The 12,695-nt window shown below is 39.4% G+C and overlaps 1 protein-coding gene across 1 annotated transcript in view; it reads left to right on the plus strand.

Annotated features, from left to right (window-relative positions):
* LOC306849602 (indoleamine 2,3-dioxygenase 2-like) overlaps nt 1-12,451 on the plus strand; it is a 74,506-nt gene extending 62,055 nt beyond the window's left edge. Inside the window, exons 5-10 of the mRNA XM_079384763.1 lie at nt 5,511-5,525; nt 5,830-5,929; nt 6,368-6,485; nt 6,614-6,665; nt 6,765-6,913; nt 11,529-12,451. Of these exons, the coding sequence (XP_079240889.1) occupies nt 5,511-5,525; nt 5,830-5,929; nt 6,368-6,485; nt 6,614-6,665; nt 6,765-6,913; nt 11,529-11,983 (889 nt within the window). The 3' untranslated portion in view covers nt 11,984-12,451. The remainder of the gene's footprint in view (nt 1-5,510; nt 5,526-5,829; nt 5,930-6,367; nt 6,486-6,613; nt 6,666-6,764; nt 6,914-11,528) is intronic.
* The last annotated feature ends 244 nt before the right edge of the window (nt 12,452-12,695 follow it).

Below are 12,695 nucleotides of genomic sequence, written 5' to 3' on the forward strand. Positions count from 1 at the left end.
CTTGTTTTGTGTGAACCCTTGGTATTTCTAACTGACTCGATCCTAATGATCTGAGTGGTCTGTTCGGTTTATATTCAGTGAGCATATCAGCAATATATTTAGGTCCTAGGCCATTGAGTGACTTATAAACGAGTAAAAGTACTTTAAAATCAATCCTAAATGTAACTGGAAGCCAGTGTAAGGACCCGAGGACTGGTGTGATATGCTCAGATTTTCTAGTTCTAGTCAGAATCCTGGCAGCAGCATTCTGGATGAGCTGCAGTTGTCTAATGGTCTTCTTGGGAAGGCCGGTGAGGAGACCATTACAGTAATCCACCCTTCTGGTCTTGATTGGAAACAAAACATCTAATTCTTGCAATATTTTTGAGATGATAGTATGCTGATTTAGTTATTGCTTTGACATGACTACTGAAACTAAGGTCTGTCTCCAGAATCACCCCAAGATTTCTGACTTGATTTTTAGTTGTTTGACCCCTACAGTCAAGGCATGCATTCACCTTGAGAACTTCATCTTTGATTCCAAATGCAATGAATTCAGTTTTCTCCTTGTTTAACTGAAGAAAGTTCTGGCACATCCAACTGTTAATTTCATCAATGCATTGGCAGAGGGAGTCAATGGGGCTGTAGTCATTTGGAGATAAGGCTAGGTAAATCTGGGTATCATCAGCATAGCTGTGATAGGCAATTTGGTTCTTCCTCATTATCTGACTTAGTGGGAGCATATACAGGTTAAACAAGAGCGGTGCAAGAATTGAGCCTTGTGGGACTCCACATGTCATGGCCGTCCACTTAGACTTATGCTCTCCTATACTCACATAATAACCTCTCCCTTCTAAGTATGACCTGAACCATTTGAGTGCCATCCCAGAAAGCCCGACCCAGTTTTCCAGTCTCTCTAAAAGTATGTTATGATCGACAGTGTCAAACGCAGCACTAAGATCTAGTAGTACCAGCACTGATATTTTGCCAGAATCAGAATTGACGCGAATATCATTTATTATCTTAATGAGTGCTGTCTCTGTGCTGTGATGTGCTCGGAAACCAGACTGAAAATTGTCCAGGTATCCATTTGACTTTAAGTAGTTGTTCAGCTGATTAGAAACTACCTTTTCAATAATCTTACCTGTGAAAGGAAGATTTGATATTGGTCTATAGTTGCTCAACATGGTGTTATCAAGATTGCGCTTTTTCAGAAGGGGCTTAACAACTGCAGTTTTAAGGGAGTTTGGAAAAGTCCCAGAAAGAAGTGAGGCGTTCACCACTTCTAAGAGATCAGCTTCTAAACAGTTAAGCACATTTTTGAAAAAGGATGTGGGAAGTGTGTCAAGATAGCAGGTTGAAGATTTAAGGTGCTGTACTATTTCTTCCAAAATTTTATCAATTTCTTTAAAAACACACATAGTCACTTCTTTTTGAAATTGCGGTCGAATCTGTGTGACCTCTGCATAACTTGAGGATGTGCCAATCTCTGATATTATTGATCTTCTCAGAAAAGAAGGAAGCAAACTCATTGCATTTGCTGTCGGAGAGAATTTCACTGGGAATCTGACTTGGGGGGTTTGTCAGTCTCTCAACAGTCGCAAAAAGAGTGCGGGTGTTGTTTAAGTTACTGTTTATAAGGTTTGAAAAGAAAGTCTGTCTAGCTGTGGCTAGTTCCACATTGAAAGCATGAAGGCTGTCTTTATAGATGCTATAGTGAATTTCCAGTTTCGTCTTCCGCCACATCCGCTCAGCTTTTCTGCATTGTCTTTTCATGTTCTGAACTGCTGTTGATTTTCTCCAAATTGATTTCTGTTTCCCCATCTTCTTGCTGACCTTTATCGGGGCAATATCATCAATAACATTCTTAATTTTTGAGTTAAATGACTCCAGGAGAAGATCAACAGAGTCTGCAGAAATGCTTGGTGTTAATGATATTGCCTCCATAAGTAGCGCACTAGTGTTCTCGTTAATGCATCTCTTTCTGATAGAGACAGATCTAGATTCAGTGGTGATTGAGATCAATATATCAAAGAAAATTCAGAAGTGATCAGATAGTGCTACATCCTTAATTTCAATGGATGAGATGTTTAGACCTCTACTGATGAGTAAATCTAGAGTGTGTCCACGATTGTGTGTGGGTCCGTGCAGATGCTGACTCAGGTCAAAAGTGTTTAAAACAGTTATAATTTCTTTTGTAGTTTTGATTTCTGCATTATCTATGTGAATATTAAAATCCCCTGCAATAGCAAAACAGTCAAACTCTGAGGAAATCATTGATAACAGTTCAGTGAAATCATCAACAAAGGCTGGAGAATATTTTGGAGGTCTGTAAATAATGATAAACAGGGTGCGTGGACCACCTTTCAGCACAATACCTAGGTATTCAAAAGATGAATACTGACCAAATGACATTTGCTTGCACTGATAAACATCTTTAAACAGAGCAGCTACACCTCCACCTCTCCTAACAGTCCTGCAGACACTTATAAAATTAAAGTTAGGAGGGGCTGTTTCAGTGAGGACTGTTGAACTGCAGCTGTCTTCTAACCATGTTTCATTTAGAAACATAAAATCCAGGTTGTTTGTGGTTATTAAATCGTTGATCAGAAATGATTTATTTTTAAGTGAGCGAATGTTTAAAAATGCTAACTTGATGGAATTACATTTTGTCTCTACAGCAATCTTAGATTGATGCATTATAGGCCGCAGGTTAGATGGGTCAGCTGTACGGCCTGAGAAGGCCTTAGACTTTCTATCACTTAATAAAACAGAAATAGAGGAGGCTACAGGCACACTGGGTTCCCGCTTGTTCTGTAAACATTTGTGAATGTTGCTGCTAATATAGCGGGGACCCGACACATATCACTGAGAGCTGTTATCAGTTGTTTTTGGTTCACCTACACCAGATGGAGAGGGGTTTGGGCCCTGACGTTGTGGCAGCGGCCGGAGAGCTCTCGCAGGAGGAGGAGGGTGAGCTGGGCCTGCAGTCTTTGGTGGTTGTGGGGCCCGCCATTTTTTAGTTGATATCTGGGGGCTTGAAGCGAAAGAGTGGGATAGTTTGGTCCCAGCATACACCAGTTCCTCCATTTTCTGTGAGAAGCTTAGAAGTGGAGATTCTGGAGAGAGTGATAGTGTATCTGGTGAGCAGGGCTCTGGCTCTGGTGTTTCCGCTGGCTGTGAGATGTCGTTCTGGCTTCCCTGGCTGTTTTCCAGAAAGTCGTCCTTGGGTGCTGAGTCTTGGAGCTGTTGTAGTACGTCACAGTCTGCATGTGATGAGCTCTGTGGGCAGGGCTCAGCTGGGATGTCCATGAGCAGTGCTTGTTGTGGCTGCGTGGTGTTATCATGTTGACTCAGAAGCTGACATGAAGTCCTGTGGTCACTCATATACTGTCCAGGTGTGTGTGTGCCATTCAGGCCGAGTAGATTGGCACACACCGCTGAAGGATGACGGAGGGAGAAATAGATATTGTCCTTAAGCACTCTTGCACCGAGTCTGTTTGGGTGGAGGCCATCTAGTTTAAACAGTTGTCTGTGGCCCCAGAAAAGATTGAAGTTGTCGATGAAGTTGACTCCTTTTATACTGCAGGTTCTTTGTAGCCATGTATTCAGCCCAAGCAACCGTGAGAACATGTTAGTTCCCCTTGCTGGGAGTGGTCCACTGATGAACGACTGAACTTCAAGACTTTGAAGCGTTTCAAAGAGTTCACTGAAATCCTTCTTAAGGAGTTCTGACTGCTCCTTCCGAATATCATTCTTCCCCACATGGATGATGACTCGATTTGCAGTCTTGTGCTTCATCAGAATGTTCCGAAGTTCTTTGTTCACATCAGAGACATTATGCTCACCTACATTCGCAGGTGAACATAAAATATGTTACATACCACTACTGGTTATCGAGCCAGTGTAATGCAAATATGTCTGAAAGGTCTGATATTACAAGATGCCACGTAAACGATACTGTATGAAGAAGCATTTGTTTACATCACGTTGCCCCTGTCCAAATTATGGTGAAAACCAAAACATTTGTATGTTAAAATAACATTTGTGTGTTAAAAAAGTAAAAAAAAAAAAGCTTATATTACTTTACTGTCCAGCGGAGCGAACCAACCCTGTGACGTCACACACGGTGGTACTGCAAGATGGCGGCGCCCGTGCTCCAAAAGCTATAACAAAATATCCTTTTTTCTTTAAAATGGTTACATTAATCATGTTTGTTATATATTTTTAATTAAAGTGGAAATCAATTTACTAAATAGTGACTGCTTCACTTCCACTTTTAAGGATCTTTGTTATTAATCACTCAAACCCTTTTCTCAACTTGTCCATTGGTCTTGCATATTTAACACTTTTTATTTGTGTTTGTAGTTCTAATCAAATACTCATCCAACGAACAATGGGTTGCGGGCAATATTAGCTGTCAGAATGTGCATTGGATCTCCATTTCTAATTTCCATTGAAAACAGCATACCACCTTTGGGGCACTTTGGTATATCTTTGGGATATACATTCAATACTACGACCAAGTTGTAGTAACCAAGTTATGCCAGACCCATTGATAGAAATACAGAATGCTGCATCTGAGCTCCCAACAGAATGATGTTAGCACCAAAGTATCTTGCAATAGTGATTTGACAACCGATGCTCATTGGAAAAATTGGCCTGTACCACAAACTAATTTATGAATAAAACAAAGTATGTGGTAAATATAAATTGCCCTCCCCTAGCACAGCCCCTGCTTTACAGACTTGATCAATCATATCACATAATAGTAAGCTACTTCAATAAAGGTGTTCCTCTCTTCCCGACAAGACATGAGATAAACCTTATGGGCGCTTGCTAATGTTGCCCCTCCCCTTTGTTTGGCATGAGCAGTTTATCAAAGAACATTACTGACTTCAGTCTAGCATGAGTTTAAAGCACACTCAAAAAGCTCCCTTTATAATTAGTAAAGCTGTCTACACTGAAATGAATCACATGTAGTCCACATCTGCACTTTGTTGTTTATAATGAAATAATTTTTGAGAGTGCGGCATTCAGTCAGTGAGCACACACACTGAAACAAAACTTTGGTGGTTCAGTGATGACTCATCTGAACAATTCTGATTGGCCATTGCATTCATAAGAATCATGTGTGATTGATTATAATGTGAAACCTTGTAAAAACATGTACAAAGACAAATTATGCAACATGAACAAATCTAACTAAATTTAATGCCACATTCAATGGTTTTCATTTAATTTTCACTTTTTTGAATTTGAATACAAGTTGACTTAAAAAGAGAAAATAAACTCTAAACTCACTAATATTGCGTGAACATTAAGTAATAAGCAATGTATTTGCAGGGTTTTTCCGCCCCTCATGTTTGTTTTAATATTGGCAGTCTTGCTTCAAATCACCAACTGAATTGCAGAAAAAACTTAGCCTATATTTAGGGAAATCAGCTGTTTCAGATGTTATATTATTAACCAAACTAACTAGTAATAATACATTTCTTTTTCATGCACAACTGAACACGGACTGTTCCTAGACCTTTTTCCATGGAGTAAGTATTTTGAGGAATGAACAGAAATGTTAAATGTTATTGATTTTTAAAATCAGCAGAGGGAGCCACTTCATTATGTTCAGAGGTGAATATGTAAATATCCTCTGTGTGAATTCAGAACTTAATTTACAGCATCTGACCTTATAATTACATTTATGTCAAGAATTAGACACCACAATGACAACATGTAAAAAAGAAATAAGAAAAATACATTGTTATACATTGTAAACCACATGTTGATGTAGTTTATGGCTAGTTAAGTGTTGACCTGTCATTCATGGTGACTGTTTTTGCTTCCTGTAAGGAACCTGGAGTTGTTGTTGACATTTCCTGGCGGGGAAAGTGTAAGAGGATTTTTTCTGGTGACACTGCTGGTGGAGTTGGCAGCTGTTCCCGGCCTGAAGGTTTGATACCTTGACAAATGCAAACGTTCACAGACAGAGCACTGAGCCACAGAAGCCATAATAGCCAATAATTCATATTTATACACTGTGCTAGTATTTGTTTAATTACTTTGATGCACCATGGTATGTGAATATGCATTGAAAAAAATGTGTCAGTTACTTTGAAACACTCCGAAATTTCTAGTTAATTACACTAAGTACAAAGAAATGACAAGCGACACATTGATTTCAACATGACATTTTGAAATAGAAAGACTAAAATAGTACTGCCTTGTCGATCCAGTAATCTTTGTTTTCTTTTCAACTTCCAAAAAAAACAAACAAACAAACAAACAAAAAAAAAACAATAATAATGATAATAATTTTTAACAGTGTGGTATTACCATCTGATTACATTACTGTACCGGGGCAATACTATAGCTGTTTCTTTTTTCACAGTCTATCCTTGATGTCATCAACGGTGTCAATTATAATGATGTTGCTATGGTCACCAAAGCTCTGGAGGTTGTCAGTCAGGCCATAGACAGCATGAAACAGGCCTTTAAACTAATGCATGGTAATACTTTCAGGAGGGAAAAAAATTAAATAAATAAAAAATATTAAATAATATAAAACAAAATAAAACTTATTAAACTTTGATTCATTTTAACAATTCATGAGACATATAATTGTTTACTGTTTCAGAATATGTAGATCCCTCCGTATTCTATGGCATTATGAGGATCTATCTGTCTGGGTAAGCTTCTTTTTCCTCTTTTTTTTTCTTTTTTGGATTCCCTTCAGAGTTTTTCTGAATCAATAAAAACTTAACTCTCCTTCTGCATGTGGGTGTTAGATGGAAAGATAACCCATTAATGCCAGAAGGTCTTGTGTATGAGGGAGTTCAGGAGAAGCCAATGGAGTTTTCAGGAAGCAGTGCTGCTCAAAGTAGTATCTTACACTGCTTTGATGAGCTGCTGGGAGTCCAACATGAAGGCAGCAGCGGTGAGTGAACTATCAGCAATTGTTCTCTTGGTCAAAGCATTCCCAATTTAAAATTTTGTCTTGCATTTACAGTAATAATTTTGCTGTTTTGCACAAACTTGTGAAGTCACTGCCAGTGATGCTGCTATTAAATAACCAAGGGGATCATTTCAGTTGCAACATGTAACTGGGTTTTCAAACCAGTGTCCAGTGACCTTCTGGGGCCTGTAAAGGGGTGCTTGGGGATCATCCGAAAAGGATTTTACGAAGTCTGTTTTTAGGGCTATCAAAGTTACTACAAAAACTAAAAATTATTTTATAACTCAAATAAGGTGTGTCTATTTAAACTAAGTGCAAATAGCTGACCTTGTTGGCAGAAGCTGTTTATTATAAACTACGCCCACCAACGTGTGATTGGGCTAGTCAACACTACAAAAGATGGCTGTCAAATGGCAGCTCCAGTGGCATAGATGGTTAATTGCATACCATAATCTTTTTGACGGGATTGACCCAGGTTCAATCCCACCTTTTGCCAAAAACTTTTTTTCTCCCTTTTAAAATCTCATATCACATTAGAAAGGCATTTCTTTTCAACAAAAATGAAGGAAAGTCAAAAGGTTGAAAATAAAGTATCGGGTAGGGTTAGGGTAGGTGCAGGGAGGGCTTTGTTGTCCCAAATATGTGCAATCCATTTAATAATTTGAATTAAAATTATATAATTTACACTCAGTATGTTATTATTGCATTCTGTTTTATAATGCATTGGTCCTGGAGGCACCCCCAACACTGTACATTTTGCATGTCTCCTTTCTCTGACACCAATTTCAGGTCTTGGAGTCTCTACTAATGAGCTGACGACAAAAAACATGCAGTGTTTCTGTCACAGATGGAGTTTTGGTTCCTTGCCACTGTCGCCTCTGGTTTGCTTACTTGGGGACACTTCATTTCCAGCAATATTGTCGACTTGATTGCACAGATACTATTTAAACTGAACTGAGCTTTATGATGACATGACTGAAACTTGCTAACTAGCACATTATTAGGAAAGGCACAGAATGCACAGACTAGACTTAAAATAGGGGAGCTGATTAGGGACAGACAGGTCAGGAGGATCAACTAAAGACACAACGAGAGAAGGAATGACCAAATATGGGTGCATGAGGGAGAAAACACAAACAAAAGTCCAATACTGTAAAAGTTCACCCCCCTCTCAGAAGGCACGACCTCGCGCCACAGAGACAAAGGAAGGGACGGAGGGGGACTTAGGAGGAGGACAAAGGGGTGGATGTGGGATGGAGACTAGGGATGGCAAAGGGCTGGCAGGAAGGCAGGCAGACAATACAGTAGGGCTGCACGATTAGTCCCATGCGATTGTCATGCGCATCTCATCAGTAAAGCCGGTTCTGTGATTAGTAGTTAATCTCCTTCATGTGCTCATTTAATTAGGGTGACCATACGTGCCATTTTTCCCAGACGCATCCTGGCCAGGATTTCTAAATTGACTAAAAATCTAGGTTTTGGCTTCGTTTGTGTATGCAGACCGATCAGTGTATGACATCAAAGTGCCATACAGATGGTTCCTTATGCTTTCAAAATGCTCTCGAGGTACTTTGATGTCAAACTATGATCGTTCTGAGGAGCCTGACAGCGCCAGAGGGATGAGGGAACCCAGCAGAGCTGGTGCCATAGCGGAGAGAAGGGAGCTAGTGGCCATGGTGGAGCCGCTGGGTCGACAGGCCGAGTTGGAGTCCTGGCCTCAGAGGCTGGAGGTGGAGGCAAGGGATCCTCCAGCCACGATGTCGATTGAGACTCGCAGACCCGCGGCAATCCCACCGCACAGAAGGTGGGCTGAGGGTGAGCAGAGGAACTGACAGAGGACAGCAGTGGCGATGGTGAGGGCTGATGCAGAGGTGGTGGGAGAGGGAGGCTGGGCGGGAGTTCAGGATGCTCAGGGGGCTTAGGAATGGTGTGTGCTGCCCACACACACCACAAGGCTACTTCCAGCACCGGAGCGCCAGCGACCTCCGTGGTCGTTATCGCACTGGCATGTGATTCAGGGCAGACAAATATTTCCACAGACAGTTAAAATACAACCTCCGTGGTTGGTTCAGGACAGGCAGACAGCTCAGGGCAGGCAGATGATGACAGGAGAATGGCAGGTAATACACAGTCCGCTGAACTCAGCTCACCCAACCATGGTACTGTGGGCAGAGCGTCCCTCCGTGCTCTCGCTGTCCACAGCGTTCTCCTCTGTGGTGAGCTCTGTTGCCAGCTCTTGCACTGATGTCACATGAGGCTCTGGCTCCGGGGTGATCCTCAGCACAGTCGCTCTTATAGGCAATGGCTCGTTGGTCGTGGCGGGCTCTGGCTCTCCGACAGCGGTGGACTCAGGCTTATGCTCCCCGCTGCGGGGTGATGGTGGGCTGGGCTCTGGGTCAGGAGTCGGGCTGTGGGCCACTCAATGAAGGCGGCGAGGCTCTCTTGAGGACCCTCCCCGGACAACTGCGCTCATGTGGCGGCATTAAGTCCAGCACGATAGAATGAACAGAAGCAGATGTCTGGGTAGTGTGTGAGGTTGGTGAGGAACACAAAGTCTCTAGTATGGTCCTTGAGAGAGCGGTCCCCCTGCTCCAGCAGGAGGACGAGAATGGCAGGGTCATCCATAACAAACAAGGAAAACTTTCAAAACAAAAACAAACATGAGGGAAAGGGCGTCGCTTACTCTTTTTTTGTTGGTCTGGTATTCTGTAACTCTAACTGCTGTTAGGGAGACGAAGGCACGACAAAGATTATAACAACAAATTCTTTTAATGGTAATCTGCACAAAGAAGAGGGTCTAACACACAGGGTAACATTGTACAATACCGGACAAAGACAGAATGCACAGACTAGATTTAAAATAGGGGAGCTGATTAGGGACAGACAGGTGAGGAGGATCAACTAATAATGACTATGTTTACATGCGCACAAATAATGCGATTATTTTCAATAATCAGAGTAAGGACTTAATCGCATTATGATGTTTACATGTCAAGAGCAAATCTCTTACTCCCGTTTACATGCAATTTCCATTATTCTTATTATTCGCTAAGAATTGTGGTTAATTTTTTGCTGCCATTACTAACATACCCCACTCAGAAAGAGCAGGTGTGTTATTGACTGCTGTTTTAATTTATTATTATTAATTATTTATTTATTATTATTATTATTATTATTATTATGATCTAATGCAAAACTCTTTTGTATGATTGTATTTAGGGCTGGACAATAATTCAATATCAATATATATCGCGATATAATTTTTTTCAATATACGCCACAAATAAATCGATGTATGGGAAACACTGGTAATGTATATCGAAATATCGGAAATGTGTTTAAAAATCATAGCACCGTTATTGAAAAAAAATAAGAGAGGGCAGAGCGAGAGTGAGTGTGAGAGTAATTGTAACCTCATAGGTTATCGGTTCGCTTTGAAGCAGCGCTGTGCAGACCGATCACTGCATGACATCAAAGCACTGCGAGAGCTACAGAGAGCAGATGGCTCTGCATGCTTTCGAATCGCTCTCATGGTACTTTGACATGGTGCTGCTTCAAATCGAACACACGTCATATCACAGTCGGTCCGTTTTGACGTCGTCACAAATAACCTACACCTAAATATAATGTAGAAACATAAAATTTTCCGTAAAGCAGCTTCACAACACTTTGTATCATGAAAAGCGCTATACAAATAAACTTGAATTGAACCAATAGTGCAAATGTATCACAGCCAATAAAATATGTATTTCATATAAAATATGAATTGAAAATATTTATTATGTTTAATGCAATAATTGTTTTAACATTGTGCTTTCTTTGCCATAATAATTGTGAAAAAAAAATAATAAAAAAAATAACTGAATAGAAAATATTATTTTTCAGGCTTATACATTAACTCCCAGTATTTAAAAATGTTGACAGTATTAAAATATTTAAATAAAGTTGTTATTTGTGATATTAATTATTATATAATTATTATTATTATTATATTATTTACTTATTTGTTATTTTTCAAAATAAAAATTTCAGCAAGGATGCATTAAATTGTAAAAAAAAAAAAAAAAGAAAGAAAGAAAAGTAAAGTAAAGTAAAAAAAGATGGTAAAGGCTTTCAAATAAGTGTTGTTATTTATATTCATAATATAAGAATCCTGGAAAAATTTATCACAGTTTCCATAAAAAATATTAAGCAACCCAACATTTTTTTGATAATAATAATAAATGGTTCTTGAGCAGCAAATCAGCTTATTAGAATGATTTCTGAAGGACCATTTGACACTGCAGACTGGAGTAATGATGCTAAAATTCAGCTTTGCATCACAGAAATAAGTTACATTATAAAATATATTGAAATAGAAACAGCTATTTAATTTTTTTATATTTCACCGTATTTGGTCAAATGTCAAAAACATAAACAAAAATCTTACCAACCCCAAACTTTTGAATGCTAGTATATATAGGCCTATATAATGCAGCACCATTTTCCAGATAATGTATTTGAATGAAAACAATGCAAAAATATATATGCATTTTACTAGATGCAACATGTCTTTATATTGAAAATATTGTTTTGCTCTGTCAACACTGTCCAAACAGGAGACTTCCTGAGAAGAATGAGGGACTACATGCCGCCCTCTCATAAGCAATTCATTGAAAACATCTCTAGTCACCCATCTCTGCATAGCTTTGTGATCCAGAAAGCAGATGAGCGTCTAACCCACACATTTGAGCAGTGTGTTGCCTGCTTGGTGGACTTTCGGAATTACCACATCAACATGGTCACCCGTTACATCACTATCCCGGCCTCCCATGCCAAACAGCTCCGTGCCAACAAGCAGGGGTTGGCTGAAGAGCAGGACGCAATCAGAAGTGCACCCACAGCGCTGGAGGAAAGAGGTACTGGAGGGTCAGGGATTATGACCTTTCTGAAGACAGTGCGTGATGAAACCAAAGATGCTTCCATCTCAGAGTGTACTATTGAAAACCAAGTTTTGCCAGAAGCATTGATGACAGAAATACAGAAGCCTGCATCTGAGCTCACACCAGAATGATAATAGCACCAAACTATCTTGCAATGGTGATTTGACAACCAAGGCTCATTGGAAACATGTGCGGTAACACTTTAGAATAGGGAACACTTATTCACTATTATAACTACGATTTTTTCCTCAATAAATTTCTAATTTACTGCTTATTAATAGTTAGTAAGGTAGTTGTTAAATTTAGGTATTAGGGATGTAGTATAAGGGATTAGGATTAGGTATGTAGTATAAAGTAATGTAGAATAAGGCATTAATATCACCTACATTTCACTGCTGGTTATACTCTGTATAATTGTGTATGTGACAAATAAAAAAATCTTGAATATGTTCTTAATTAGTACTAATATATGGCTAATATTCTAGTAATATGCATGCTAATAAGCAACTACTTCTGAGACCTACAGCGTTCAAATTGTAGGGTCCCCTTCAAATGATAATAATAATAAAAACAAATAAATAAATTATATAAATATGATTAAGATTTGTTGTCTTGTCCTCGTTATTGTTGAGAAAACCTAATTCTAAGATAAAAGCTTATTTTATGATGATCAGTGAATTATGTGTACCAAACAATCACTAAGCAAAAAAGAATTAAATATCTAACCTAGGGGTGTGTGATATATAGACAAAATATGATATCTATATGATAATCAGACAATCTTTTTCTGAGTGTGTCGTGCTGCAGGACTGCCATGGACAGCTGAAGTTTTTGATAGCCTAT

Source organism: Barbus barbus (genome assembly GCF_936440315.1).
Source record: "Barbus barbus genome assembly, chromosome: 29".
NCBI lineage: Eukaryota > Metazoa > Chordata > Actinopteri > Cypriniformes > Cyprinidae > Barbus > Barbus barbus.